The sequence below is a fragment of the Pseudomyrmex gracilis genome, unplaced genomic scaffold, assembly GCF_002006095.1.
Source record: "Pseudomyrmex gracilis isolate BER0280 unplaced genomic scaffold, ASM200609v1 scaffold_50, whole genome shotgun sequence".
NCBI lineage: Eukaryota > Metazoa > Arthropoda > Insecta > Hymenoptera > Formicidae > Pseudomyrmex > Pseudomyrmex gracilis.
In genome coordinates this window covers 724152-749449 of record NW_018020634.1, presented here as the reverse complement: position 1 = coordinate 749449, position 25298 = coordinate 724152, and the positions used below count along the sequence as shown (strand labels likewise).

The 25298-nt window shown below is 40.9% G+C and overlaps 5 protein-coding genes and 1 long non-coding RNA gene across 9 annotated transcripts; 3 read left to right on the top strand and 3 right to left on the bottom strand.

Moving 5' to 3' along the window:
• Positions 1–20: 20 nt before the first annotated feature.
• Positions 21–8164, top strand: LOC109853528. The gene is made up of 3 exons (XR_002250123.1): positions 21–101; positions 1921–2144; positions 8078–8164. It is a non-coding gene; the product is annotated as an uncharacterized LOC109853528 (long non-coding RNA).
• LOC109853522 (zinc finger matrin-type protein 1-like) lies at positions 6400–10710 on the bottom strand. 2 transcript variants are annotated; one of them, XM_020425735.1, is made up of 9 exons: positions 10631–10710; positions 10059–10191; positions 8006–8485; positions 7761–7834; positions 7453–7602; positions 7248–7345; positions 6787–7079; positions 6669–6722; positions 6400–6567 (listed from the first exon to the last, which is right to left on the bottom strand). In XM_020425735.1, the coding sequence occupies exons 2-9, from the start codon at positions 10180–10182 to the stop codon at positions 6416–6418; spliced, it is 1425 nt and encodes a 474-aa protein (XP_020281324.1). In that variant the 5' UTR covers positions 10183–10191; positions 10631–10710; the 3' UTR covers positions 6400–6415. The 2 variants fall into 2 exon arrangements, with proteins under 2 accessions (XP_020281324.1, XP_020281325.1); XM_020425736.1 differs by lacking the exon at positions 10631–10710 and having other exon boundaries at positions 10143–10510.
• LOC109853523 (UPF0415 protein C7orf25 homolog) lies at positions 10546–12316 on the top strand. The gene is made up of 4 exons (XM_020425737.1): positions 10546–10812; positions 11032–11482; positions 11575–12083; positions 12153–12316. Exons 1-4 carry the CDS (start codon positions 10663–10665, stop codon positions 12237–12239), a joined length of 1197 nt encoding a protein of 398 aa, XP_020281326.1. The 5' UTR covers positions 10546–10662; the 3' UTR covers positions 12240–12316.
• Positions 12246–13464, bottom strand: LOC109853526 (tetratricopeptide repeat protein 12). Of its 2 annotated transcripts, XM_020425741.1 has the most exons (4): positions 13265–13464; positions 12994–13191; positions 12529–12921; positions 12246–12412 (listed from the first exon to the last, which is right to left on the bottom strand). In XM_020425741.1, exons 1-4 carry the CDS (start codon positions 13359–13361, stop codon positions 12339–12341), a joined length of 762 nt encoding a protein of 253 aa, XP_020281330.1. In that variant the 5' UTR covers positions 13362–13464; the 3' UTR covers positions 12246–12338. The 2 variants fall into 2 exon arrangements, with proteins under 2 accessions (XP_020281330.1, XP_020281329.1); XM_020425740.1 differs by having other exon boundaries at positions 12529–13191.
• Positions 13465–13554: 90 nt separating this feature from the next.
• On the bottom strand, positions 13555–16191 carry LOC109853524 (protein abrupt-like). 2 transcript variants are annotated; one of them, XM_020425739.1, is made up of 2 exons: positions 15063–16191; positions 13555–14960 (listed from the first exon to the last, which is right to left on the bottom strand). In XM_020425739.1, the coding sequence occupies exons 1-2, from the start codon at positions 15570–15572 to the stop codon at positions 14463–14465; spliced, it is 1008 nt and encodes a 335-aa protein (XP_020281328.1). In that variant the 5' UTR covers positions 15573–16191; the 3' UTR covers positions 13555–14462. The 2 variants fall into 2 exon arrangements, with proteins under 2 accessions (XP_020281328.1, XP_020281327.1); XM_020425738.1 differs by having other exon boundaries at positions 13555–16186.
• Positions 16192–16247: 56 nt separating this feature from the next.
• On the top strand, positions 16248–25189 carry LOC109853527. Its single transcript, XM_020425742.1, has 3 exons — positions 16248–16637; positions 21540–21749; positions 22117–25189. The coding sequence occupies exons 1-3, from the start codon at positions 16559–16561 to the stop codon at positions 22296–22298; spliced, it is 471 nt and encodes a 156-aa protein (XP_020281331.1). The 5' UTR covers positions 16248–16558; the 3' UTR covers positions 22299–25189.
• Positions 25190–25298: the final 109 nt, after the last annotated feature.

Genomic DNA, 25298 nt, shown 5'->3' with positions numbered 1-25298 from the left:
GCGCGTGCGAAGCCGCGTAGCGTCGCGACGCCGATCGTCCCGACACGAATCGGCGGCGTCCGAGCCGAGCCGAGGATCCTCGGCGTTACATCCGATCGCAGGTATGTATATATAATTTTTCGCGGCGTGAGATCGCGACGGCGAGAGAGAGAGGTCATTGATTTTTTGAGCCCGTCAAGTGTAACCCGCGCACATGCGCGCTAAATACCGACGGCGTGACATCGCCGCGATCGGTTCTCTCATCCGGAATGTCCCAGGCCGCGTGAATTTATCCGCGTCTCCAACTCTCGCCGCCCGCCGGCGCTCGACCGCGCACTCGAACTTGTCGCTCGAAGTTCGCGCGACTGCCCGGCGAATATCGAGAAACAAAATGATCGAGAGTAAAGGGTCGAGACCCTCTCGAGAATGCGACTTTGGCGATTGAATTTAATTGACTGATGATTCACACACGCACGTACTTTTCTTATCTATACGTAACGACTCAATATGTCATTTTATCAGTTGCTACGCATTGCAGACGCGCGCGTTATTTAATTTTAATTGCAAATCGTTCGTTTGGAATAGAAAAAAAAAACAAAAAAAAACTATCGCGTGAAATTTCACTTACATGTAAATGTGGCACTTCGCGAAACGTGGCAAGAAACATTCGCGCAATGAGACAGACATTGTGACGCGAAAATGTGCCATTATGAAGCAGATTTTGAACGACTCCGCAGTCCGTAAAATTCAACGGCGGAAATTGCGCGCTTTGCATTCAAATCGAGTCTCGGCAGGAAAAACGCAATCTCTGCTTTTTCGAAACAGAGGGAAGGGAAAAAATCGCGGATAGGAATAAAACGCGATGTTATCGCGCGCACCGGTTTATCCGAGCGGATCTTGTTGACGGTATTATCGCTTCGATTGTGGATTTTGGCTAACTTCATCGAAAGCGGCGCGCGCAAAAATCGCGCGGCTTGTCTTATCGGTCTTTTTTTTTTTTTTTTTTTTCAACAGGTGGATTGGAACGCGTGCAAAAGGATTCCGCTTAACTTGGCGCGTATAATGGGAAGACACAAAATTCCAATCGTTTGCGAGAATCCTCTTCCACCGCCCGGTCTCTCTTCTCGGCCGCAACTGAATTACAATTTCCGATAACAGAAAGATTAGCGATCTCCGTCGATCCGTTCCGATGTAGTATATTCGTCGGGCGCGCCGGAAGCATTAAATTAGTTGCCATAATTGCGGCAGATACGGCAGGGAAAATTGTAATCGTCACGGGATGATATATACGAGTTATGGTTATTAGGGGCTCGTAAACGGCGGATAGCTCGAGCGATCGATATAAGTGTCGAAAGGACGCGCGCGCGATGGCACATAGTCGCGGGATGATCGCGGCGAATGTGTCAGCTGAATTTGGATTATGATGGCGTTTAAGGAAAGTATACGTAATTTGAGTTCAAGAAACAGCGACAGCGGCAATGTAATAGCGGCGTAATTACGCATGATGATAGCTGCGCTTCTCCTTCGTCCCCTCCATTTATTTAACGACACATCCTGCCACATCGCCGCTGCTAAATTAATCAATGTTACATTCCGCGTGAGTATTTAAAAAATTTCAGTGTAATCTTAGAGAGACAATTTTTTTCTGTTTTTTTTTTTTCAAATTGATACGTACACGCGATCACGTGTGGAATAGTTTTTAAAATTGAAATCGGAACGTTCTTTTTATTTTCTCCCTTCGGTGAGTAAAATTGGTGTAATCAAGGTAATCTGATATCTCTGAATACCAAGAACGACCGAAATTGATCTCGTCGTCTATTAGTGTCAATGAAAGTGCGATTAGCGTCGGATACGTTTTTCCGTGACTTTAACTTCGAAAATTGAACCCATTAAAATTATACCGGTTTCGACTACGTATCGTGAGCTTGTTTTTTTTTGTAGAAAAGAAAGAGGAGGAGGAGAAGGAGGAGGATGTGATTGTTCGTGATCGATCGAGATTCGTCCCTCTGTCTTATGTGTGGTTGCGGCCGAAGAGACGATGCGACGTGGTGGCAAGTAGACGGACGGCTATTTCCGCATGACATCACATCGCCCGCATTTGGAGAGAGGGCACCACGATTTTCTATTTTCTCAACGGCTCGACATTGGTGGCCTGAGCATGCAAGGTCGGTCTCATCGAGAAACGTCCCGATCAGTTTTTATTGCCCTCTCTCTCCTCTCACGACTTCCTCTCCGCAGCACGCATCGTTCAGAGCGAGGTTCTCTCTTTCTCTTTCTCTCTCCCTTCTCTTCCTTCTCTTTCTCGGAAGTCTATAATCATTTACTGCAGTTGGAGAATCCCTAACTTTGTTAGCGAGATATGAGATTGCGGGTTTTCGGTTACCTACGTCACGACATCCATATAATAATCCGAGATTGTAATATTTGCGCCGCAAAAGCTATCGAAATTACAAATCATTTCTTCATCGCTCCCAATCTACGGCGCGTCTCGCGTGTTTTATATAATTTTCAGATAAAAACAACATCCACGTTGTAAAAACTGTACTCATTAAAACGAATTGCGCTATTTCTCTGCCGCGTTTTCTCGACTTGCCAATGAAAAAGAAGACGTTGTACTAATTTTTCGAAATTGCTCGCGACGCTTCCGCAATTAGGAGGCAGGTATGTACACCGTAAAAGACAGAGAAACGTGAGACACGACGCTCGTCCCGTTAACATATCGCCGATCTTAATCTCACGCATTCTTTTCCTCCGCCTGACCACCGGATACGCTTCTCCTAATCGAGAAATAATTGTATGAATTTGTCGGAGCGAACCGGGTCGTCGCCGCGTCATCGTCGTCCCGCCGGATAAGAAATTCGTGCGCGCGCTCACTCTCTTTCTCTCTCCTCGTCGTCGTGTTGCTTTTCTTTGAGTTTTTTTCTGCGTATCTTGGTCAGAACAATGGAATCGATGTCGAGACAAAGGAGCTGCTCTATACTACTCTCTTCTCGTCCGGTTTCCCCCGGTTTCACGCGCGATACCGTTCGACCGGCGCTAACTCGGTTAGCTATTCGTTAGCGAAATTAGAAAAGATCTCCAGAAATGACGCGCTTCCAACGTCGCTTGATTCGCTGCCGACGGAGCGCGCGCTCAAGAGACGCAATTAGCTGCGGAGGAAACTTGTGAATAAATATATATATATATATATATGTATATACAATATTGTATAAATAGAAACTGTGCTCTCTTGTGCGTGTGAACTCTGTCTCTTGGAGATGTAACGCGAACCATCTGCTCTTCCACGGAATAATTCTATCTCATGTGCTTTAGTGCGTTGATAAGATTAACGATTAATCACACGCGCGCACGTTGTATGTGGAAAAGTGAACGTAAACGCAGAATTTATGAATTTAAGACCGCGAGTTCTAGAATATCCTGTACGAGAGAGGCGCAGGATGCGATGCTCTAATGTTAAGCCGACGTTATATCACGGTGGACTCCGATGGGAAAATGCCGAGAGTGGTGTGTAATTTATATAAGGACAGGTCGTCTCGAGAGGTGAATTAAGCCGCGCGCGGCTTGCTCTTTTATTAATTTCCATCATTTACACCCGAGAGAAGCGAACGTTTTATTCAGTGGCACATGGATTGCCCAACTCATATCGTCTGTATCCGGGTCGCGCGTCCATCCGAGACGATCTATCGATCGACATGTAATTCTCCTCTCTCTCTCTTCTCTTGATAGATGCAGCGCGCGCGTTCCGCGCGCGGAAGAGGATTTCTGCGCGAGCGATTCCGTAACGACCGATTACGCCCCGTTCGGGAGCATCCGTCGGTATCCTTACGATGTTTTAATCCCATTCATCGCGTTCGCGTTACGACACCGGGTATATCTTATTATATGCAAAGAGGAACATCGCCGAATTGTGTGCGCGCAAAAATCTTAGAAAAACTAAATTTAAAAAAACAAAAAGAAAAACCTGAACGTAAGGGGTAATTTTTAAGTTCTCGAAATAAAGCACGCGCAGAACATGAAACGCATATTAAGCTGACTGATTTACATAATTCTACGTATAAAAACGGATCCCCTTTGCGCTTTATTTCTTTTATTCCCCCTTTCCTTAGTTACCCAGCACGTTTTTATCCTTTCTTAAAAAGGGCGCAGATGTTATTTTTCTCCGAAAGAGTTGTTATGTATATTTTCCTGTTTTTTTATTTTTTTTGCAAAGTTATTGTCTTCTCGATTATAAATGTTTTCTATTTCCGCGCTCAAGTTCTATAATCGCGCAATCGTTGAACGTGCGGCGTTTCTCTTTTTTTCGCTCTTGTTCTCTGGTCATTCATGCGTTCCTAATAGCGTTCGTAGCATTGCGTAGCGGTTGGGATTTTCTTCACGAGTTACGACCGATAGGTTGAGTTTTGCACGTTTTGATCCGGAGAAAGAGAGAGAGAGAGAGAGAGAGAGAAGGGGGGAGACGAAGAGTTCGAGAGGACAACGGCGCGGTGAGCCTTGAACGAGAGGGGTCCACGAAGGAGGAGATCGGTCGGTTGGTCGGGCGATCGATTGATTTTTTCGTCACGGCGTCTGGTTGCACCGCTACTACACGTTGCAGGTGGAAGCGGAGGACTCTTGCTCTGACCCGCGGCTTCTCAGAAACTTCTCTCCAGTCATCGAGACGAATTCCACCCGAAAATTCAGGCCGCGCGCGCGCAAACGAACGATTAATGGCTCTATAAGTTTTCTCAAAAATCTCTGCCACGTCACACAAATTAATTTGTTTTTTTTACCACGCCTCATCTCGGCCTCACCTTCGAAATCGAAGCGTGTCATCGTGTTTTATCATTGAACAAAGGAGATTCGTCCGCCAGTCCAGCATCTCGCTCCCTTTCCGAAATTCCGTTTGCGCGACAAAGTACAAAAGTGACTCGATTTCATGGTCTTTTCTCGGACTGTAAAACAGTAAAACCCACCCGAGGTGGAAACGACCCTCCCGTTCCCGACGGCTATCGTTCCTGGGAGACGAAAAGATGGAAAAGGGTCATCCGCCGGAGGAGGACGTGAAGTCGAATAAAACGAGACGAACAACGACACGTTACACGTGAAACTGGGGGGGTCATAAAAATCCGAAGCGCAGGTATAAACCAACGATCTACAAGTCCGCGCGCGAGAGCGATCCTAATCTCGCGCGCGGCCGAGGTGGCTCACATTCGGAAAGCCAAAAGGATAAGCGTCGAGAACGGGAGGGGAAATAGCGGCCGGTCGAGACCCGCTAAATTGCCGAGACTCGTTAGAGGATTGCCGGTATGCGACGCGTCGCGCACTCGTGAGGGAACATTAGAGCTCGGAGGAATTTCGAGTACATCTTCAGTCGCGACGTTAAGATTTTTCTCCGGCCTTCTTTGTTGCGTGCGTGTGTGTTTTTTTTTTTTTCATCCTTTTCTTGCAGCTTATGTTCGCTCGTCCTTAAGAAATTACGCGATCTTTCGTCTCGATGCTATCGCGCCGCGATGATCGAAGATTCGATCCGAACTCGCGCCAGGCGACGTTCATCCGCCGTTCCCTTCGCCGCGGTTTGAAGGCCGTGCGTTTCCTCCTGCCATTTTTGGACGACGCCTATCATAAACGCCACCGCTGCCTCCAGGTACTTCATTGTTGATTCATGCTTTACACCGACAGTTTTATTTCCGCCGCCGTTTCACGTCTGATATATTCGTCGCAGACGAGTGACGGTAAAAAGAGGCGGGAAACGTTGATCTGTTATACGTGTCTTACGAGGTAATTAATAGAGGAGGGGTTCGGCTCGTTCGTTCGTTCGCTCGCTCGCTCATAAAACGGACGATGGAAGGTCGCAGCGGGGAGGAACGCATAAATTTTAATGTAGTCGTGTGTATACGCGAGAATTTCGCGAGTCCCGCGATATTTGTCGCGCGGTTAATAGTCCTCGTAATCGAATGAAGAATGCGATGGACGGAGATTAGTTTCGCGACGTTAACCGACGCTCCCGAGACGCGTTTTAATGAGCCCCCGTCGTCTAGATCATCGCGCGCTCGGTTTACTACAAATTTAATCGAGAGTTAATCGACATTTAATTTAAATATCTCACCCCCCGCGAGTAACTAACATACTTACGTTTTCCATCAGTCGCGCAGACGCTCGATCTATCTTCGCGTTAATCCGCAATATTCGACACTCGTCGTCGTCTCCGAGTTTCTAATGAAATCCCACGGCGAGGATTCCCTCGAAGACAAAAAACAACTACGACCTTGAAAGTGTCTCTCGCAATAGAAACAATTGTTTATCGCGCGATGCAACGCTTGATCGTTTCGATACTTCCAATAAGACGAAAGCGAGGTGTTTTGAGAAACAACAATGGATAGACAGTGAAGAGAATCGGAACATTTTTGTAACATTGCATTATAGAACGTTTGTATACGCATATATTATCGATGTAACTTTATTTTTTCTTAGATTCAGATTTATTTAGCGTTACCGCTGTGTTGGGTAACTTGGGATTAGTGTGGGTTCTGTGCTTCTTGCTTTCGATGTGCTGTGCGAACGTGATTTCCGACGTCACCGAAAGATTGCACGGCGCGCAGTAGTACTGCCCTGAAAAACAAAAACGCGTCACCCGTTATAATGTCCGCACCGATCGCTAAAATTAATTTTTCTATAATTGTTTTTTTTTTTTTTATGTAATCGTCACTCACCAGACGGCGTCCGATAAATAGAATAATCTATTTGTCTCGACAATTCGGCCTTTGCTGAAACAAAACACGAAGAATCAGCACGTCAACACGACATGCTTATGTTGCTCGCGATTAGTACCTTCGGGCACAGGCAGTCCGTTAAGTCTGAGCATCCTCATGTGTCGGGCTCCACGTTTGTGCGTCTCCAGCTGATCTTGACGAGTCGCGGAGACGCCGCACAAGTCGCAGCGAAACGGCGTTGGATACGGTGGTGCTATATACATGGGATTCGGTACCGAAACCGCGCCGTTTGATGCCACTGGTGCCGCTGCGGTCGGTGTGGATTGCGCGTCCGTATGGAATGCCATTCCAATCCCGAAGCGACCCGTTGGATCCGCTTGATTGTACTGATTCAGCGTCTTTTTCGACGGCCTGCGCAACGCGACGGTTTTGTTAACACGATCAGAAATTCAACTGAAAAACTCAACTGCCTGTCATTAATTTATTAAAGTTATTTAAATCGTTATATTATATTGTTGAATTACATTGACGCTGCTTGTTTTTGCGTTAATTACTTATACACGGAACATACGATCCTACCTGCTAATACGGGGCCCGCCGTTCGCCGCCCTAATGTGCTTCTTACCCGCGTAGTGTTGCGTGGCGTCTGTTTGCGACGTAAACCACGTTTTGCATATCTGGTAATACGGATTGTACGCGAGGTGCATTAATAAGCAGGTTCATGTACGTGAATATATAACACATACATAAAAAGTAGGCGAAACACATATTGTGGGCTTCTTACATCACAGTAGAGTTGCCAGTCGTTATTGGTCGTGCCGCTCACACCGTCTTCCGACTTTAGTTTCTTAACGCTCTGATTGAGAAACATCGACACTTTTTTCTGATGAGGCTTACCCTCATAGTGCAATTTCGCTTGCAGAGGAGAATTCATCTGTAAAGTACGAGATACGCGCTACGTCGATTAATTACTTACAAGTCTTTGTTCTTATGTGGGGGAAGAAATTCTACTATATCGCGGATTTAATCTCGGAATTTTAACTAGAGTTTCAGAACGAAGAAAAGCTTGTAATTATTCGATTATAATCTTACGACTGCATTGCACAGATCACACTTGAGCGGTTTCATCAGAGCTGACAGTTGCCTCTGCGCATTAGCCACTTTCTCTGTGAAATAAATCACAGGGGAAAATCAATGCTTCTTTAAATAAATAAATAAATAAATATATGTATTATATACATAAAAAACACAACACATACACTCTTGCTCGAATTTAGGAAACTTTTATTTCACATCCGTCTTGTTTAAACATCGTATTCAAAACGATCTTTAATTACCTGCATCCTGCGTAGGATCGATAAACTCATTCTTGCGTTTATAGCCACTCTTGCTCTTGTTCTTTGTTACAGACGTCACCGCAGAGGGTGCAATAGGCATCGCTATCACACCTTTGTAAGTCGAATCGTACCACTGATTATAAAAGTCCGTGGTATCGTTGTCAGTGGGAATCCACCAAGGAGTCGGCGTTTGTCCGGGAGTCTGTGGTTGTATTGGATGCATCATGTATGGGCTTCGTGGCATGGGAGATATATTGGGGAATGCAAGTGCTGGAGAGGGAACTTCGTCGTTCGCTACCGGTGTCATTTCGGCAGTTAAGTTTTCGCTCGTTGTCGCCGGATGATGCTGCGTCGTTGTCAACTGTGCATTGTTGTCCGAGAGTTTGTTCGAAGAAAAAGAAGTTGGCGGTGGTGAAGGCGGGGGTGGTGGTGGCGGCGGCGGTGGCGGTGGCGGTGGTGGTGGCAGATAACATTCAAGTCCTGTTGCGAAAAGATTTTAACATAAAGTGACAGTTTTTGGTCGTGGGATCTGAATTCAAACAAAAAAAAAAAAAAAGAAAGATGTAAAAAGAAATGGGACCCCTTTGATCGGTAGCATCGTATATTTTTCACACTTAAAAAAATACATAGGATTTTCGTGTAAAAAAAGTAAGTCGGAAACTATAAATCACCGAATGCCCCGCTGTTTTACTGCTGGTAATTTGTGACAATGCTTTTACGAAAAAAATTCTCAGGTTTGCGAGGTTGTGGTACGTCAATAAATCGCAAACTTTACCGATTTTTACTAATGTATCTCAATTTTCTTTTGTTAGGCTCGCGCAATTGTTGGTCTAACGGTAAAAGTGTTTATTTCACGAAAAAAAGGTAGAGTCGTTTCAATTCTATTATGTTGGACAGCAAGATTATTAGTACACATAAGTAGTACACACAAGGGTTGCAACGGTGTGTTATTGTTCTGTCAATTGGTCTATTAGTAGCAGTAGAATTTTTTCGCAGCGTCGGCTTACGTGATTTACGATAACAATCTTAATAATCACGGACGGTCTTTCGAAACGTACGGTCGGGGAAAAAAAAATATGTTTACCTATAAACGAGAAGTGACACGCGGCGTTGTTGTTGAGACGCCTGTACCACGCGCTTATAAATTTACAGAGGAAATGCATTTAATTGCTTCTCTCCCTTTCACACATACACACGCGCGCGCGCGCTAATTCGCGCGCGGGTCGCGATTATATATCGCACGTTTCAAAAACGATTCGCGCCCGACGATAAAAACATCTCGCGGCACACATTTAGCTTATCGCACGTCTACGCGCCAGTGCTGGCGTAATTTATCTCAGCACCCGTTAGCTACTTTTGTATTTTCGCAAACATTTTACATTTCGCAAACATCGATATATACATACAATCGTGCGAACCAGATATAAACTTCAATTCGAAGTCGATGCGCATACAAAATTGCAAGGTCAAAAATAAATACATCAAAGTGTTTCTCGTGTAATAATTCATTATTTACATACCTTTGCAATTATTTACATTATCTTTTTAATTGTTTTTACCTGAATGAGGTGTGTGTTTATTTGAAGAAAAGTCTTGGACAATAAAAATACGTCTCGAAATATCGATTTATTCTCGCGTGCGATATCCCGAACCAATATTGATACGGTAGAGTGGCTACATATCAACAAAAGCCTTGATCAAAACAGAAAATTGAACCGAATCAGAGGTTAGAGATGTCGCAAATATGTATACAACGTTATGCAATTGCACGCACGACGGATGATGCGGATGGTGATGTTCACCCTTCGAATTATCATATTCGCAATTTACTCGCCAATTTGTGCTTATATATGTATATTAATTGTCTCTGCTCATCGCGGATCATAGCGGAAGTTAGTCCACAGAGCGTTCCAAGAAAAATAATGTGCATATTAAAATACGCGGCAAAGATCAGAAACCGGTATGCACTTCGAAAAACAATGTCACGACTCTCGTCGCGCATCGTCACGATTGAAAAAAATAATTGTTTTCGAAAATGTTTTTATTTACTAACCCGTGCCATGTGTCACAAGTACATACACTAGAACATAAGGAGTTGAAGGGGAAAAGATGACTCCGGAGGTGACGGACGACTCACCCGGCACTTCTGGATTCTGTATGAGTTTGGCGCTGGACATTTTTCTTGGCTGTGGTTGGGAAAAACTTTTTAGAAAACTTAAAGAGCGATATTTATCCCCGGGCGTAGCTTGTCAAGCTTGCGCCGCGGCTCACGACGGCACCGTGATTCCGCACTTGTGTGGACACCGCGGATCCGTCGTCGCCGTCGTCGTTGTGGTCTCGCACTCGACACCGCAATGACACACCGTGACTCGCACGTCGGCATCGACTGTCGCTTGTCGAAGTAATAGAGTCGAAAATGTTTGTAGAGAGAGAGAGAAAAGGAGGTTAATTGAGGTGAATTTGACACAAGCCACGAGCCGACGACATTACGCGGTTTGGTTGCTGCGTGATGTTGGTCCGCGGCGCAAGATGGCCGCACGAATCACGCTCGTCGCTCGCTCGGACGCGATACGAAGCGCGGAATTATCGCGTGCGGCGGTAGAGAAGATTCGATTTTTTACGCACGGCCGGTCGTCGATGGCGAACACGCGTCCACGATGGAGGACAGGAAAGAACTGCTCCGAGCCCTCGGCGAGAAAATCGCCAGCGGTCACAGCATGGTCGAGCGGCTGAGGCTCATGAGCAAGATCGACGGGATCGACAAGCTGATACGAAAGATCCAGCAGGAGATCAAGTTTTTGGAGAAGGTACGCGACACGTGTTTCGCAAGTTAGATAATTTGTGTTAGGATTGAGTAACATTGTTTGTAACTACCTACCTCAATTATGTCTGGTTTCGCTCAATTTCTTTCATACGATGTTAAAACAGATTCGTTGTGATTTAGACATAAACAAAACAATGTCAAACATCCATGTGATGTAAATATTAACACTGGCATGTCAACTGTTATTTTTTTTTCTATAAAGGTACAATGTACAGGGAATGTGAAAAAGGAACATTTACAGAGCACAAATCTGATTCACCTCAATGCTATAGTAGCTCGGCTGTCCTGTGCAAAGAATCCCATCAGTGTGATAAAGCCTTTCAAATATCAGAAGTCACGTCTGGAGGTTGACATTGTCTGTAACAATGGTGCCTCATGGGTGAAGGTTATAGCCAGAAATGCGAGAGCATTAACTCTAATATCTCTTGGTAATGGAGAATATGGACAGAAATCTGTGCTTGATCAAGCCAATTCTTACTTGATGTGCAGCAAGTGTCATCTGCATCACTATAGACCGCCAGATGTTATATTTCACTTTGCTTATGGCATAGAGATTCCTCTGGCTTTACATTTGGAGCAGATGGGCATTATAGTTGAAGGTGATAGAATAGACACGGACAATGAAAATTGGAGCAATCAGTACGACATATCTGGTAAATATTTAAATGAAATCATGTTGCTTTTGTGTCAAAATAATTTGTCTCATGATACATTTGTTGTTGTACATTTTGTTTTTTGGAGGCAGAACACGATGAGATCGATGTTCTTAAGGAATCATCAAAGGATTTGGATCTGCAAACATTGAACACATCTGCGCTGTCGACTGAGATCAAGCTTCTTAATCTGGATGTATCAACACTACTGGCTTATGTTACCAATATGGCTAATGGATATATTAATTATATCTATCGCGAGCCTTTACTCACTCAACAAGCCGAGATGGAAAAGAAACGTCCTATAAAGCCGATTCTGGACGATGTGTTTCGGGACAAGGAGCTTATAGTGTGCCGGACAGCTTATGACAATTTTATGAGTATCATCGATGTTATCGGTGGTCCGAAAGAGACGCTACGCGCTCACGAATTTCTAAAGAGAGTTCGGATTGTCGATGACCTAGATACCGGACGAGTTATGGAACTACGTTTGGGCGGTAAAATTAAAGATCGGTCGCGATTAGTTTTTGCCACGGGCGAGAATATGAAGAGCATCACAGTTTCCGCTAATGAAGGATTTGTGAGAGCGGCACGTATGCAGGTAAGTACATTTATTACATGCAAAACTAGTTATGTTCTTTCAGTTTGACATGTTAACATATTTTTTCAGGGTGTAGAGTGCACAGTTTTCTTGCACGAACCAAGATCTCTGTCGGAAATGAAAGAACGCAATGCCACGAGTATGGAACTATCCTGATATTATTTTAACTACTTATTTAGGCTATTACATACGAGCAAATCATGTACTGACACAAAAAATGACAGAAAGAGGAATATTGTTAAATTATCACGTTGCTTACTCCACTTCATCGTGACCGATTATTTGTATGTTGGTTTTGTTGAATTCGGTCTCTATACTTTCTTCAAATTCTGTAAAATATAAAAAAAAAAAAATTGTTATTACATTATAATCTCTACAGAGAAGTTCACTTAATCAGATAAACTGTTCGAGTATAAATGTGTTCAAAATATATATTCAACAATACCGTTAATAAATTTGTTGAAATGAGGATTCTTGTCTCTAGCCATTTGTATGTATTCTCTGCTCTTTTCCTTGTTTCTAAGATGCATGTAACACTTGGCGCTATTTAAAAGAGCTTTCAAATTACAGTCGTTTACTTTCAACGCCCATGTAAAGTCATGCAAAGCTTTCTCGAATAATCCGAGATGCATGTGTGACAACGCGCGGTTGTTCCACAAAACAGTGGAGTCTTTACGTTGCTCTAACGCTTTACTGAAATACGTTACCGCTTTTTCGTAATCGCCCTCTTTGAACGCACCGTTCGCGATTCTTTTCAATGTTTCCGCTCGTTCGTTTCGGACCTTGCGATCTTCCGCTCGCTTTTTAGCATCATCTTCCACACTTTTCATGAACATATCTGTTACAACATTGAATTTTATATTGTACAAAATTATCGTATAAATGTGTGTAACAAATGAAAACAATCTACCTCGTGACATTTTATCTGAATCACTGGAAGAAACATTTTCTGAAGGATATTTATTAATTAATGACCGATTAGTTTTAATTTTTACGTCATCTTCGCAAATGTCTCTTTGAATATTTCTTTCTAAGATTTCGTCGGCCAATCTCTTTCCACATTCTTGTTCCTTCGGATCGGAAGACGCTAATTTCTTCACAATTTTTTCTTGAAAAATAAAAACATTGTTGAAAAATATAAAATTTTCACGGTACATGAGATAAGCTCGTGAAATACGAACCTACTTCTGTAACGCGGTGCACAAAATTTTGGAACTCTTCCTCTGTCACGTTTTTGTCAGAGTGCAGTTTGTTAATGATATGATTTGTTTCTTCCATTTTATCACAACTTATTTTCTTATTTGTATATGTTTCTGTATTTTTTATGTAGAAATATAATCATGAAAAAGCTATACGTTACATCAATAGACTTGTACGTTGTACGTCTCCATAGAAACGTGATAATCTACGTACGCTTCTATGTATATTTTATATCATCAATATTTTAACACGTAGGAATCAATTTCAACGGTTACATGAAAAATTAACGTATATTTGACCAAATAAGTTTAGTTATATAGATATAAAAGTGTGTATAACAATTTTTCTCCTGCGATCATGTATACTTTCATTATGAAAATGGAATCAACTCGACTTGTTTAAACTCAGAAAACAGCGATTACAGCGGTGTTTATAATTAAATATTTAAAATCTTGTTCTCTCACACAAAAACAAAAAACTTACAAGCAGTGACACAGAAAATGCCTTTACAGAAAAAGTTGCATAACAAATGTTTCAACAATAAAAAATACAACTTCATGAGTAAAGATATATTCTGTCATATTACCATATATCTTGAGCTTGCGCAGCACACAATGTTCTTCTTCATAAAGCTAGAATTTCTCTTAAAAACAAAAACAAATGTGCAAAGATCAAAATAATAATTTCATTCAATAATTTAAACAACTGTTTACCAATTAAAATTTGGAAATTAAATTGATCTTTCAAATTTGATAAATTAAAGTTTATCAATTCTGATGCTTTTAAGCAATCTAGCATGAAGAAAAGCATGTGTGTGATAAATTTATTTTACAAAAAAATTATAAAAACCGTTTATAGAAGCACTTTTCTATCATTGTTTATACTTTGATAAACTTAGAATATGATATAAATATTGAAGTGTTAAGTTGATATATTAATGTAGGAAAACATATGATTTATATATTATATAGGAGAATGAGATTTACAGTTATATGTTCAGTTCATAAAAATCTACAGTTATCACATTAAATATTTCAAGTTTTTGTTTCAGGAGTAAGGCTAATATTACATTTGTCGTACGACAAAGATTTTAAGTATGTTGATTGGCTATCAGATAAAGTTTTATAAAATCTTTGTCGTACAAAAAGTGTAATACTAGCCTAAAGCCTGTGCGCACACTTATCGACGGACGTAGTTAAGGACAGAACTGTTTTTTGGATTACTTTCTGCTGTTACATTTTCAATATCTTCGTCAACCTCGAGTGGATCCATGTCGATGTCTTCCTCTTCCGAAGATATGTTGATTTCGTCCTTGATAAGAACTATGTTTGGATTGTGATCTTCACTGAGGTTCTTCTTGATTTTCCTTCTGTCTAACAGCGCGTTTTGTTTATTTTCCGGCATATCGGTGGGTAATTTTCCTGGTGTGATCTCTATCTCGTCCATGATGCAACGTAATTTCTTAAAAGATACCGATTTGTCGTTAGACATTGTGGATAATACATGTTGCCAACTGATCGCGGGATCCGAGGATTCCTTTCTCTTCAAAGATATGTTTGGCAGTCCTTTACTTGTACTTGGTATGTCGTTAATGTCTAAGATGATACCGGAATTGCTGGTCTCCAGACGCTGAGAGAGCTCGTTTATGTTAATATCTTCTTTCTTCTTCGTCGTGTCCTGAGAAGAAACTTTAGGTGACGTTTTGTACGGTCCGGTTCTTAAAATCCTCGTGGGATACTTTGTTGGTGAGGTAGGTTTAGTTGGTGCTTTTGTGCTTACTTCGTGTTCCGGGACAGTGTTTCTGCTGGAGGAAGAACTTCTGGTTTCTTCGAGCTTTAATCGCGACACCGTGGCGGTCTTTTTCGGCGTGACATCCATCTGTTCCTTTGACATGACATCGTTGAATCCTTCGGTGTTCATCACATTGGTTGGAACGTGGCGCAGTCCGGTGACCTCAAGAATCTCGGCCAGTTTGAGCAACCTCTTAACCTCACTTTGCACAACCTGTATTTCACCGCAGTACATGAAATTCACGAGTGTCTTGAGATCGTCGGCCTCGATGTCGTGCAAAATGATCATCGGATGCGGATGATCGTTGGCCACGAGCAAACGACGGAAGAACGAACTCGAATTGGCCAGTACCATTTTGTGACACTTGATGATCGTGTTGTCCTTGCAGACCAGCGAGAGATCGACGAACTGCTGTTTCTCGTAACAGTTGTCGAGCGAGCCCACCATGTGCGACGGGAAGCTTTGCCACTTGAAACTCAACAGAGAATCTTCCTTCATCGTGTCGGTTTTCAGTCAGACTTTACGGATTATTTACGCGCTACGCGATGCAAGACGCTCGAATTGTGTTGGCGTTTCTCACAACAACGCTCGCCATGACACGTGCTGCCGTGTTGTCGTTCGCAAGCGTTCAAAGTATTCGCTCGAAACAACATATCTATTTATAACTCTCACGTTCGATCTCGTCGAGATTCTTTCTCTCTTTCTTTTTCTCTCTCTCTTTCTTTTCGTTTCTTTTTTTTTTCACGTGTTATTGTTTTTAAAATTCAATATCGCAAGATAATATACGAAATTTAAAGTGTCGTTTTTTCTTCATCCCTGTTTTTTTTTCACGTTTTGTGAATAAAACACGTGCCGTGTTGAAAGTTCGTTCGAAATCCTTCAGCGATATCGATACTTTCACTTGTGTATTTTCGCATGTGTGCGCACAATTCCGGAAGATTTCGATTTGAAAATTCCCGCGCCGCGCGCTCAGCTGCTCCGAGAGGCGTTGCGATCTCTCGATCATCTCGCGCCGACCAATCGCTTAGTCGATCGGTGACGGCGGCGACTTCTCGACGGGCCAATTGGCTTCGATAATTGCAAATGGTCGTTTAATAACAGATGATTGAACGCGTTCCGCGGCGCTGCGTAGCATTTACCTATCAAAAGCGGTAGCGGCCGGTTGACGTTCGGTGACGCGCCGCCGGCTGACGCGCGTCCGTTGAGCGTTGAACCGGCGAGGCGGTTTCAGAGCCGTAAGGGGACGCCCTGATTCGCGTTCGACAACGAGGGAGAGAACAACGACGACGACGACGGCGACGACAACGACGACGACGACGACGACGCCACAACAGAGAGCGCGACGGAGACAGGAGACGTGGAAAAACGGAGCGGTTGGTCTTTGAATAAACGCGGCTCTATTTATTATGTGATCGCGCGCGAGTCGCGCGCCGGTCGACACAACACAAGAAAGACAACAACAAAGAGAAGACAGTCGAGGAAAAATGCGGAGCACGCGAATCGACGTTTTCTGCCATCTCATCGTGGCGATTCTCGCCGTTCTGTCGACATTTGGTCGTGCAGGTGAGTACACACACCAGTGTAGCATTTTGACGGTTATGTCGCGAACCGAAAACACTGTGAAAAAGAGTCCGGAGAGAGTTAAAGAGAGAAAAAGAGAGAGAGAGAGAGAGAGAGTCCATTGTCCGATCGGTAAATTAAAGCTTATAAAAGACGTCGAATTGGTTTGTCCGAGCCACCGCAATCACCCCAGCTTTAGCCACAATGGTCTTCTTCCGCTCTTTCTCTGTCTTTCTCTCTCTCTCTCTCTCTCTTTCTTTCCCTCCCTCTCTCTCTCTCTCTTTCTCTCTCTCTTGAGCTTTCCCTGTTCCTTTCGACGGCAGATCTCTGTCGCGTTCCTTCGCTACAATTTATCTCCATCTTCTTCGAAATCCCGGGTCTGAGAAATACGAGCATCTTCAGCTGCCTATGCTACATATGCGGAACGACACGTGACGCATTTGTCTGCGGAAAATTCGTTACGCGCTCACGAAAATACGTGTTCCGCGACGCAAAATTGTATTTTTGAATAAAATTTTTCCTTTTAGAAGTTTAAATTCGATATAAACAAAGTGCAAGGTTTTTTTTGCATACGCAAACTCGGTTTACGCTCGTTGAACAAGGAAGTATTGACAGTGATAATTCAATGATATCGCGCCTTGCAATCCGTTGACATTGGGAACAATATGATAAAAATACGTGCAAATTAACTCTTCTCGAGGCTTCTTCTAAGATAAATTCAAAATACGAGTCGTTCAAAAAAAAAAAAAACAAAAAAAACTAAAATAATAATAAACGCAAGTCAATACTGAAACGCAGTTGCTACTGACGTTACATCTAACGAATTTGAGAACTGAAAACAACACCGAAATACGAGACAAAACAAGCTTGTATATTGTTTTTCACGTGTTGTATATTTTATAAATACATTGCCGTTATCTTTGAAATAAACTATCAAGTGAACACGTATCTCTCACATGTCGAGATGATTGATCGATTATCTGTTATTGTTAATTTGCGCGTCATATATTTATTGCAAATGAAAAACAACAACAAAAATCTGAAATGCTTATTTGCAACAGCACTTTTGTATTTCTTAAGATAAATTAGCAAAACGGCGGTTACGTACGCGAGGAATAAATTTGCGATAATATATTATCTGCTTAAAGAGACGGATTGCAGTTTTTTTTTATCTGTCTGCGTGTTACTGTTGTTGACGATTCACAGGAATATACTCAACTTTGTTTTTTTATGTGACATAATGATCCGTAACTTTAGGGTAGAGATCGACGTTGCGTGTCGTAATTAACGTAATTTGTTTTTACAAGTTATCTTTGCATTTTGTTCCCACAAGTGCACGTTCGTGAATATTTTTATGGCATGTATCGATGCACGAGCGTTTTTTTTTTCTTGCACAGTCCCCTTTTGTTGAACTTGCGAAATCGGTTGTTCTGCGCGAAGTTTTAATTGGATTTTATTACGGCAATAAACACTTTTATAAACTTACATTTTAAGAGAGAGAGCTGCAGTATTTAATACACTGTTGCATGAAACGTGATAGTCGTATAAAAATTTATCTTGATTGAAAAGTTACGGGCGTCTTACTGCACATCGGGATTATTCGCGATTACGCGGTAATGTTTCGATTGCGTCGTTATTTGCCGCGTGGATTTCGTTGTTGGCACACCCCGAGATATCGATACGGTCCTGTGTTTTATCGATCGCATAATTTTTGAGAGTCTCGAAACGAGATTCGCGCGTACGTTACAAGCCAGAGAAAAAGACAGAGAGACTACGTGTATTAATTTAAATAACCGGAAGATTATGTAAGTGCGCGCGCGTGAAAAGAATTCGGCGAAAAGAAAAGTGGCAAAACGGTATTCGCGCACGCGAGTTTTGCGCGCGTTTTATTTCGGAGCTTGTTTGAAAGTCGTCTTCGTTATAGACGAGAGAAAATGTTTCTCTTTGCTCAACGTGCGCGTAGGCAGTTACTCTTATTATATGTTTGTTTGTTTGAGTTGTGCACGAGTGCACGTGGCCGTTTCGCTCACGCGTTTGCAACGAAGAAAATACACCAGCGCGTTAATAAAGAATCGCCACGTACACACATGCCGCCAACTTATGCGTCTCGGAAAGTAGGTTGGAAATAAGTTCATCGGCGTGTCTTAGTCTGTACATAACATACATACGTTTGCGGAGCATTTTATATTTCCTCTGCTGGTATATATTCTCTTTTCCTCTTGCTTTAATATTCTTAAAAGGATGTTTTACGAGCACGATAATAAAACGTTCCGGTAAATTTTTCAAACTGCGAGAGAAAGAGAAAGAGACTTCTTCGCGTGTATATCTCGCGGCGGATGTGTGCGCGCTACACGTTCATAATAAACGAGATGACTTTGGGGAATATCGTATTACGCGCGTTACGTGAAAATCCTTCAACTGAATCCACATCTTTCGCGTGGCGAAATTCTCTGTCGAAATTGACGCGAGAGGCTGTGACGAAGACACGCGAACGGTATTTCTGCAATCTTTCTTTTCAAAGAAAGTTAATTTCATATGCGTAACCACCGACGTGACGTGAGACGTTTTACTCGAAGAATATCGGATGTATGTATAAATCGCGCGAGGCTATACACGCTTTATTATATATTTTTAGCATTTTCTTCACATATCCTTCCTTGTTTTCCTGTGCAACGTCGATATCTTAGGTCTCGTAAAGTTAAAAAAATATCGCGGTAACGATACAACGACAAATCGAAAGAGAAATAAATTAAAGAGATAAATATAGAGAGATTTTCTCTATATTTTTAATAATAATTATTATAATTATAATAACAACTTTAGATGCAAAATTATAAACACAGATTTAATATCTGCCACATTTCTCGGTTGTAGAATTTATTTATCGGAACTCATTTATTGACCCGCGACATTTTTCAATTATTCAGTTATCGTTTCGTTATTGACAGACGACTGAATAAACGATGTGTTATTATAATCTGTGTGTCATGCATTTTCTATCCGGATATGTAACGTTTCATTTATCTTTCAAGCTCTCGATAACTTTGATCCGATTCTCGAGAATATAATCTAAAAACTCCGATTTCGAGGTGAGATTATTCGTTCGGGATGATTATACGTCTTTCGTTCCGCTACGGAAAGCCGGAGATTTTTATCGGAGGATGAGAGATAAGTTGCGCACAATTCCGCGTAATCTCGAAGCGCGGTGAGAGAGGAATTTTTTTTTATTGGACTCCGATCGACCGAAGTTCGAAGGCGATTTGCAAATGGGACTTTCTTGAAAGAGCAAGAGATGAAGTGTCTCTTTGTTCGGCCGAATAGACCGATTTTTACGACGTTATCGCAGAGAAAGAAAGAGAAAAACTCGTTCGTATCGTATTATGCACCGCGATTCTCTCTACGAGAAGTACAACAAACGAATCGAATATTGATATCTTCGGAATTGCTCAGAAACTATCGAGACTCTTATAAATCGACGATACGATAAAATCCTGTCGACTGTGTAACGCAACGTGTTTCAAATTCAGACGATGAATAATAAATGATGATATTAAATAAAATCGCGCTCACAATCTCAATGCAATGGTAATTTTATTCGCATAGATAAAAATCGTGAAACATCGGTAGACATCGAGAAGTGTTGTTTGAACATTAACAATTTCTTTCGCGTCTAACAATTGTTATATTCGCGACGAGAACCGACGGGTTGTGAAGACGCGCGGCGCTTCCGCGTGTTTCCACATCGGCATTTCGAGGAAGCAAATCACACACACGGGGGTGACATTATGAAATTAATACGACACCAACCACTTAAATCAAAAGCAGCAGGTCCCTTTAATGTGTTTGACTCTTTGCCACGGTTAACTCTCGTATATATATTGTATATGTATATGCATGCACTGTTGATAAAACGAATTCGTCTCAATTAACTGATTCAGCCAATCACGCGTCACGCGGGCTCGATGGAGTTACGAAAATGCCATTCATCCTCTTCTGTTTCTTTTGTATCTCGTCTTCTGCTCTGGATGAGATAATGAAACGTCGGCCGATGATAATGTGACGGATAAGAAACAGTGGCATGTTCGATTAAGACCTGCGTGACGTATGCAATTATCGATGTGCCATATGTGGGTGCGTGCGTGCGTGTGCGTTCGCATATTGTCTTGACAATTGCATCCCGTTATCACTCTTCGAGAGCATTCGACTAGCTTCGAAGAACAAAGCATCAAAGCAATACGCCAGATCTAATACGCATGATATTCTTACGCATTCTTTTCTCTTATTTTATTTTTCTACAAGAGAGTTTGACTTATCGAGTTTGACTTATCGAGTAAATTGATATGTTTGCGATGTTTTTGAAACCTTGACTCCGAGCTTGCGCTTGATTTTAATATGATATCTCGTCTTGTTAATTACCACGTTTCTGTAACGCTTCTTGTGTTTCTTGCGTAGATCCCGTGGTGAATACATATATGCGTATTTCCTGTGCTATTTTGGAACGTGCTGACGATATATCTTGTGTTTTCTTAGTCATCGCTTAGATACGAATATTATATGCACTACCAAGATGTGTGTAATTGCTGATTATTGCAACAGAGACTGAATTACATTACATTAAATTTAAATTTTCATTGCATCGCATATTATATTATATCTGTTAGTACATGTCATTTTGTTATTTCTTTTGAAATCTCACAACACTGTTTATGAACTACAACGTACTGTTCCATTTTTGTAACTGCTCGGTGCGCGTGAAGCGGAAATTTAAATTGCGAGTTAACTGAATACGCCGGGACTCTTCAGCCGTGAATCTCTCGCAGCTCGTCGTCAACGTTTCGCCCATCTTTAACCCGACGTAATGGCAAGGGCGGTTATTCATAATTCTTCCGCGACGATTCTTTTCAGAGACCCCGTGCGACGCTGCCGAACTCGGAAAAACGCAGTGCAGCAAGAATCAGAGATGCAGCCAGATCGTGAATGCAAATGGCCAGCTGTCGTCGGTGTGCGTGTGTCAACGAAACTTTCATTTAGTTAATGACGAGTGTGTTGAAAATAAAACGGCGTCGTTTGCCGATATTACCACCCTTAAGCCGGAATACAAATCCGAGTCAGGAGGTACGTGCACGTGGAAAAAGATCAACATGTGAATACACACACACACACTTGGACGAGTAGATTGCAGATTGTTGAGGATGTTTTATTTTTATAGTTTTTGAGAATCAGATGTTGAGTTTAGTAAACGCAAGATTTCGACAAATTTGATAATTTTGAAACAGGTTTTGAAACTTTATGTCACATTTTTGTAACGACTGCTAACGTAACTCTCAGTTCGTTCTTGATTAGATAAATGCTGTGGTTTTAGCTTTGTTATTCGCTATAATAAAGATACATACCAGAAAGAAAAGGTCTGATACGTAAATGTTGTAAGATAACAGTGGCACGACAAGAAACGTCAACCATTAAAGATCTCACTGTGATTCAGGTAGCTCCGTAGCAGCCGGTCTTCTAATACCGACCTTCCTCATAGTAGTCGGTGTTCTGCTGTACTTCGGCGCGAGACGGTACAAATGGCTGCAACGGTTTCGGCAATACCGTCACAATCGGTATGGCAATGTCCTAGTCACGAGAGACGACGACGACGACGACGACCCGCCGATAGCGTAAGATAACAAATGATATGAGAAAATTATTAAATTTAACGTGAGAAACGCAGATGTATACGCTTGCACAAGGTGTGCATCAACTCTAAACGTGGTATTTGTTGATGGTTCGCACGTAGTTACACAGATTTTAATAAATACTACGTATATAAAATGTATATTCATTTACAATTTTGATACGTATACACTTACTGTAGCCTACCTATTCCGTTATAAAACAGAAATTCTTCGCAGTTTATTTCTACATCACAATAAACAACAGTTTTTGTTTTTAAATTAAAATTTTTAAAAGCACGAAATATTTATTTTTTTCAATCAACTGTTCGTGACGCGAGAGAAATTTATCTACATTTTGCGCCGTACTTCGATCGGCTGCAACGATCACATTTTGTCTTTGGGGGATCATTGTTATGTAACTCCGTGCGAATATCAGCAGATGAATGACATAAGAGATGAAGAGCGAAATGAATTACGAGGCCAAATGTAAAGCGCGTTCGTGCGAGTAGTTACGCTTTTTTTTCAAACGAATTGAATTGCGCGTTTATTGATTACTATTTTTATAAGTATTAATAGAAGTGTGTAAATTTTTAATACTTTTAAAACATGGAATCGCGTTTGAATGAAGATAAGTTCAATTCGTCAAAGATAAAAAAAAAAAAAGAGTGTTTCCATTCGTATCGAATCGCCGAATCTATATATTTATATGTGATGATTGGAAGGAGGGAATATATGACATAATGGACTGCGTTAATAATAATTCTAGACACGTTCACTGAGAGTAATAATTTTTTACATCGATATTAATAAGCTGGTCAGTAAACTCCTTACGTATAATATTATAATGTATAATAAACAGATATGATTGTTTCTTTTATTATTATTTTTTTCCACATAATATATATAACATTGTATGCAAAATGTTTCAGAAAATTAAAGTAATATATGGGATCGATGTATAATCATTGAGAATTATCTTTTAAATTTCATTATGTTTGATTACTTTTTACAATTTATAGACAATACAATTTTTCTGAATAACACTACTGTTATTTAAACTTGTCTTTTTTCCTTTGAATATTTTAGTCTCTTCCTGTGAGCAATTGTAATTTTGTCTCGGCAATTAGACCACACTAAATCACTCATGGATCTAAATTAGTACTTACCGAATACTGGATGAATAATGAGATAATTCTAAATGCTACCTATATAGCAACGACGCGGTAAATAAATTTTGACAGAGTTACCTTTCGAAACGCAGACAATTTAACAGTTATTGCGCATTATTTATACGTATTAAAAAAGAGCGTCACACTTTTCAATCTCTTTGATGTTGCTGTAACATAATATAAAAGTTTGTACATACTCTTTGCTACTTCGGAATGCGTACTCTTGCCAGTAACAAACTTCTTATAATTTAATCTGATCGTGATTCGGGAGAAGATACACTGAATCTCGTACGTGCCTTATTAGATCAAGAGTCACCAGAGAAATTGCGTTGCGTTGCGTCACACTCGCTTTACCTCTGCATGATGCATTCGCGTATTACAATTCTACAAAATTCATAAATATTGAGAAATAAATCGGTGACTCGAAAAATCTAAAGGCACGTGTGAGTAATGATCGTCGCTGAATTGGTCGCGGGAGACGATCTCGAATCACGATAGATTAACGAAATAAACTTATGAGAGAGTTATATATATATATATATATATATATACACACATATACATATATTGTATTCTATTTCTCTATTCTTGTACTCTATCATTTTTGTACAGAACTACGTATTAGATTTTAAATGATAGTAATTATTCAATGTATAGTAATATTGGATTCTGGTCGTCGTTGATCAGAGCGTGAGCGCGAGCAAGATTTGATATTTTTATAGTTCGCGAGTACAAATCTGTGAATTGACGAGTAGTACTGGCGAATTATCGATTGCATTAATTTTTAGTGCAGTGACAAATGACTTTTGCTATCCAAAGTGCAACTCTATACTGTACTGGAATGATCACTCTGTTTATAGATAACAGCTAGATATTGTGAAATATAAAGCTTGCTTCGTTTGCTTAGCTGAATTCACCGCATCTTCCGAGTGTTGCCGACAAATTCAATTTCAACTACGAATAAAATAACGAGTCGCTGATTTAGATATATATCAATATCAATTGATTGTAAATTATATATTTTTAATTTGAATCAAATTTAATCTCACATTATTTTGCAAGTATTCGTGTGAATATTCTAGTATAATATGGAGTTTACTGCCCCAAAGTATATATTACTGTCTTTTCATTTGTTATCATATTAGTACATTTCAGATTCGACTGAGTATATTCTATTTACAGGTGCGGCCACGTTTATGCAAACGTTATATTTCTTTGTTGAATAGTTTGACATTATCAGAAATGTGTTTTAAATGTCTTTTGTTTTTTTTTCTTTACCAAGGAAAAACGTAATTACAATTCTCAAAGATTGCAACTCTTGTATACGCGTGGCTTCGTTAAGTTTTAAATCGTGTCTCTGTGATGTATGTTACGTTAACTGTCCACAAAGATTTTATTGTTATCCGAATTTTCACATTTTTTCTTTGGCACAATGATTTATATCTCTGTAATTTTTTAGAAGTTTTGTAAATATTATTATATCTCCTGTTGTGTGAGAGCGCTGATACCAATGTTTGATATATTTCTATCGATAATAGAATTTTCATTGGACATTAACACAGGCAGTAGCAGCGTTGTTTTGACCAAAATGTCGCTCTGTGTGAAAAATACTTTTTAGTTACAATTCTTTTTTTTTTTACAGACACAGAGTTTCTCGACTCGGTCTTATAATGTCAGATATTCCGTTACGTAATTTATGTGTCATTTGTATTATAATAATAAAAAAAAAAGAAAAACATTCTACAATTGCAGAGCTTTCTTTCAGATGCTGTGTTATTATTTGAAATGTCAGTCGGGAGACGGAGGAAGAGGAGGAGAGCGAAAAACAACAATAGTGA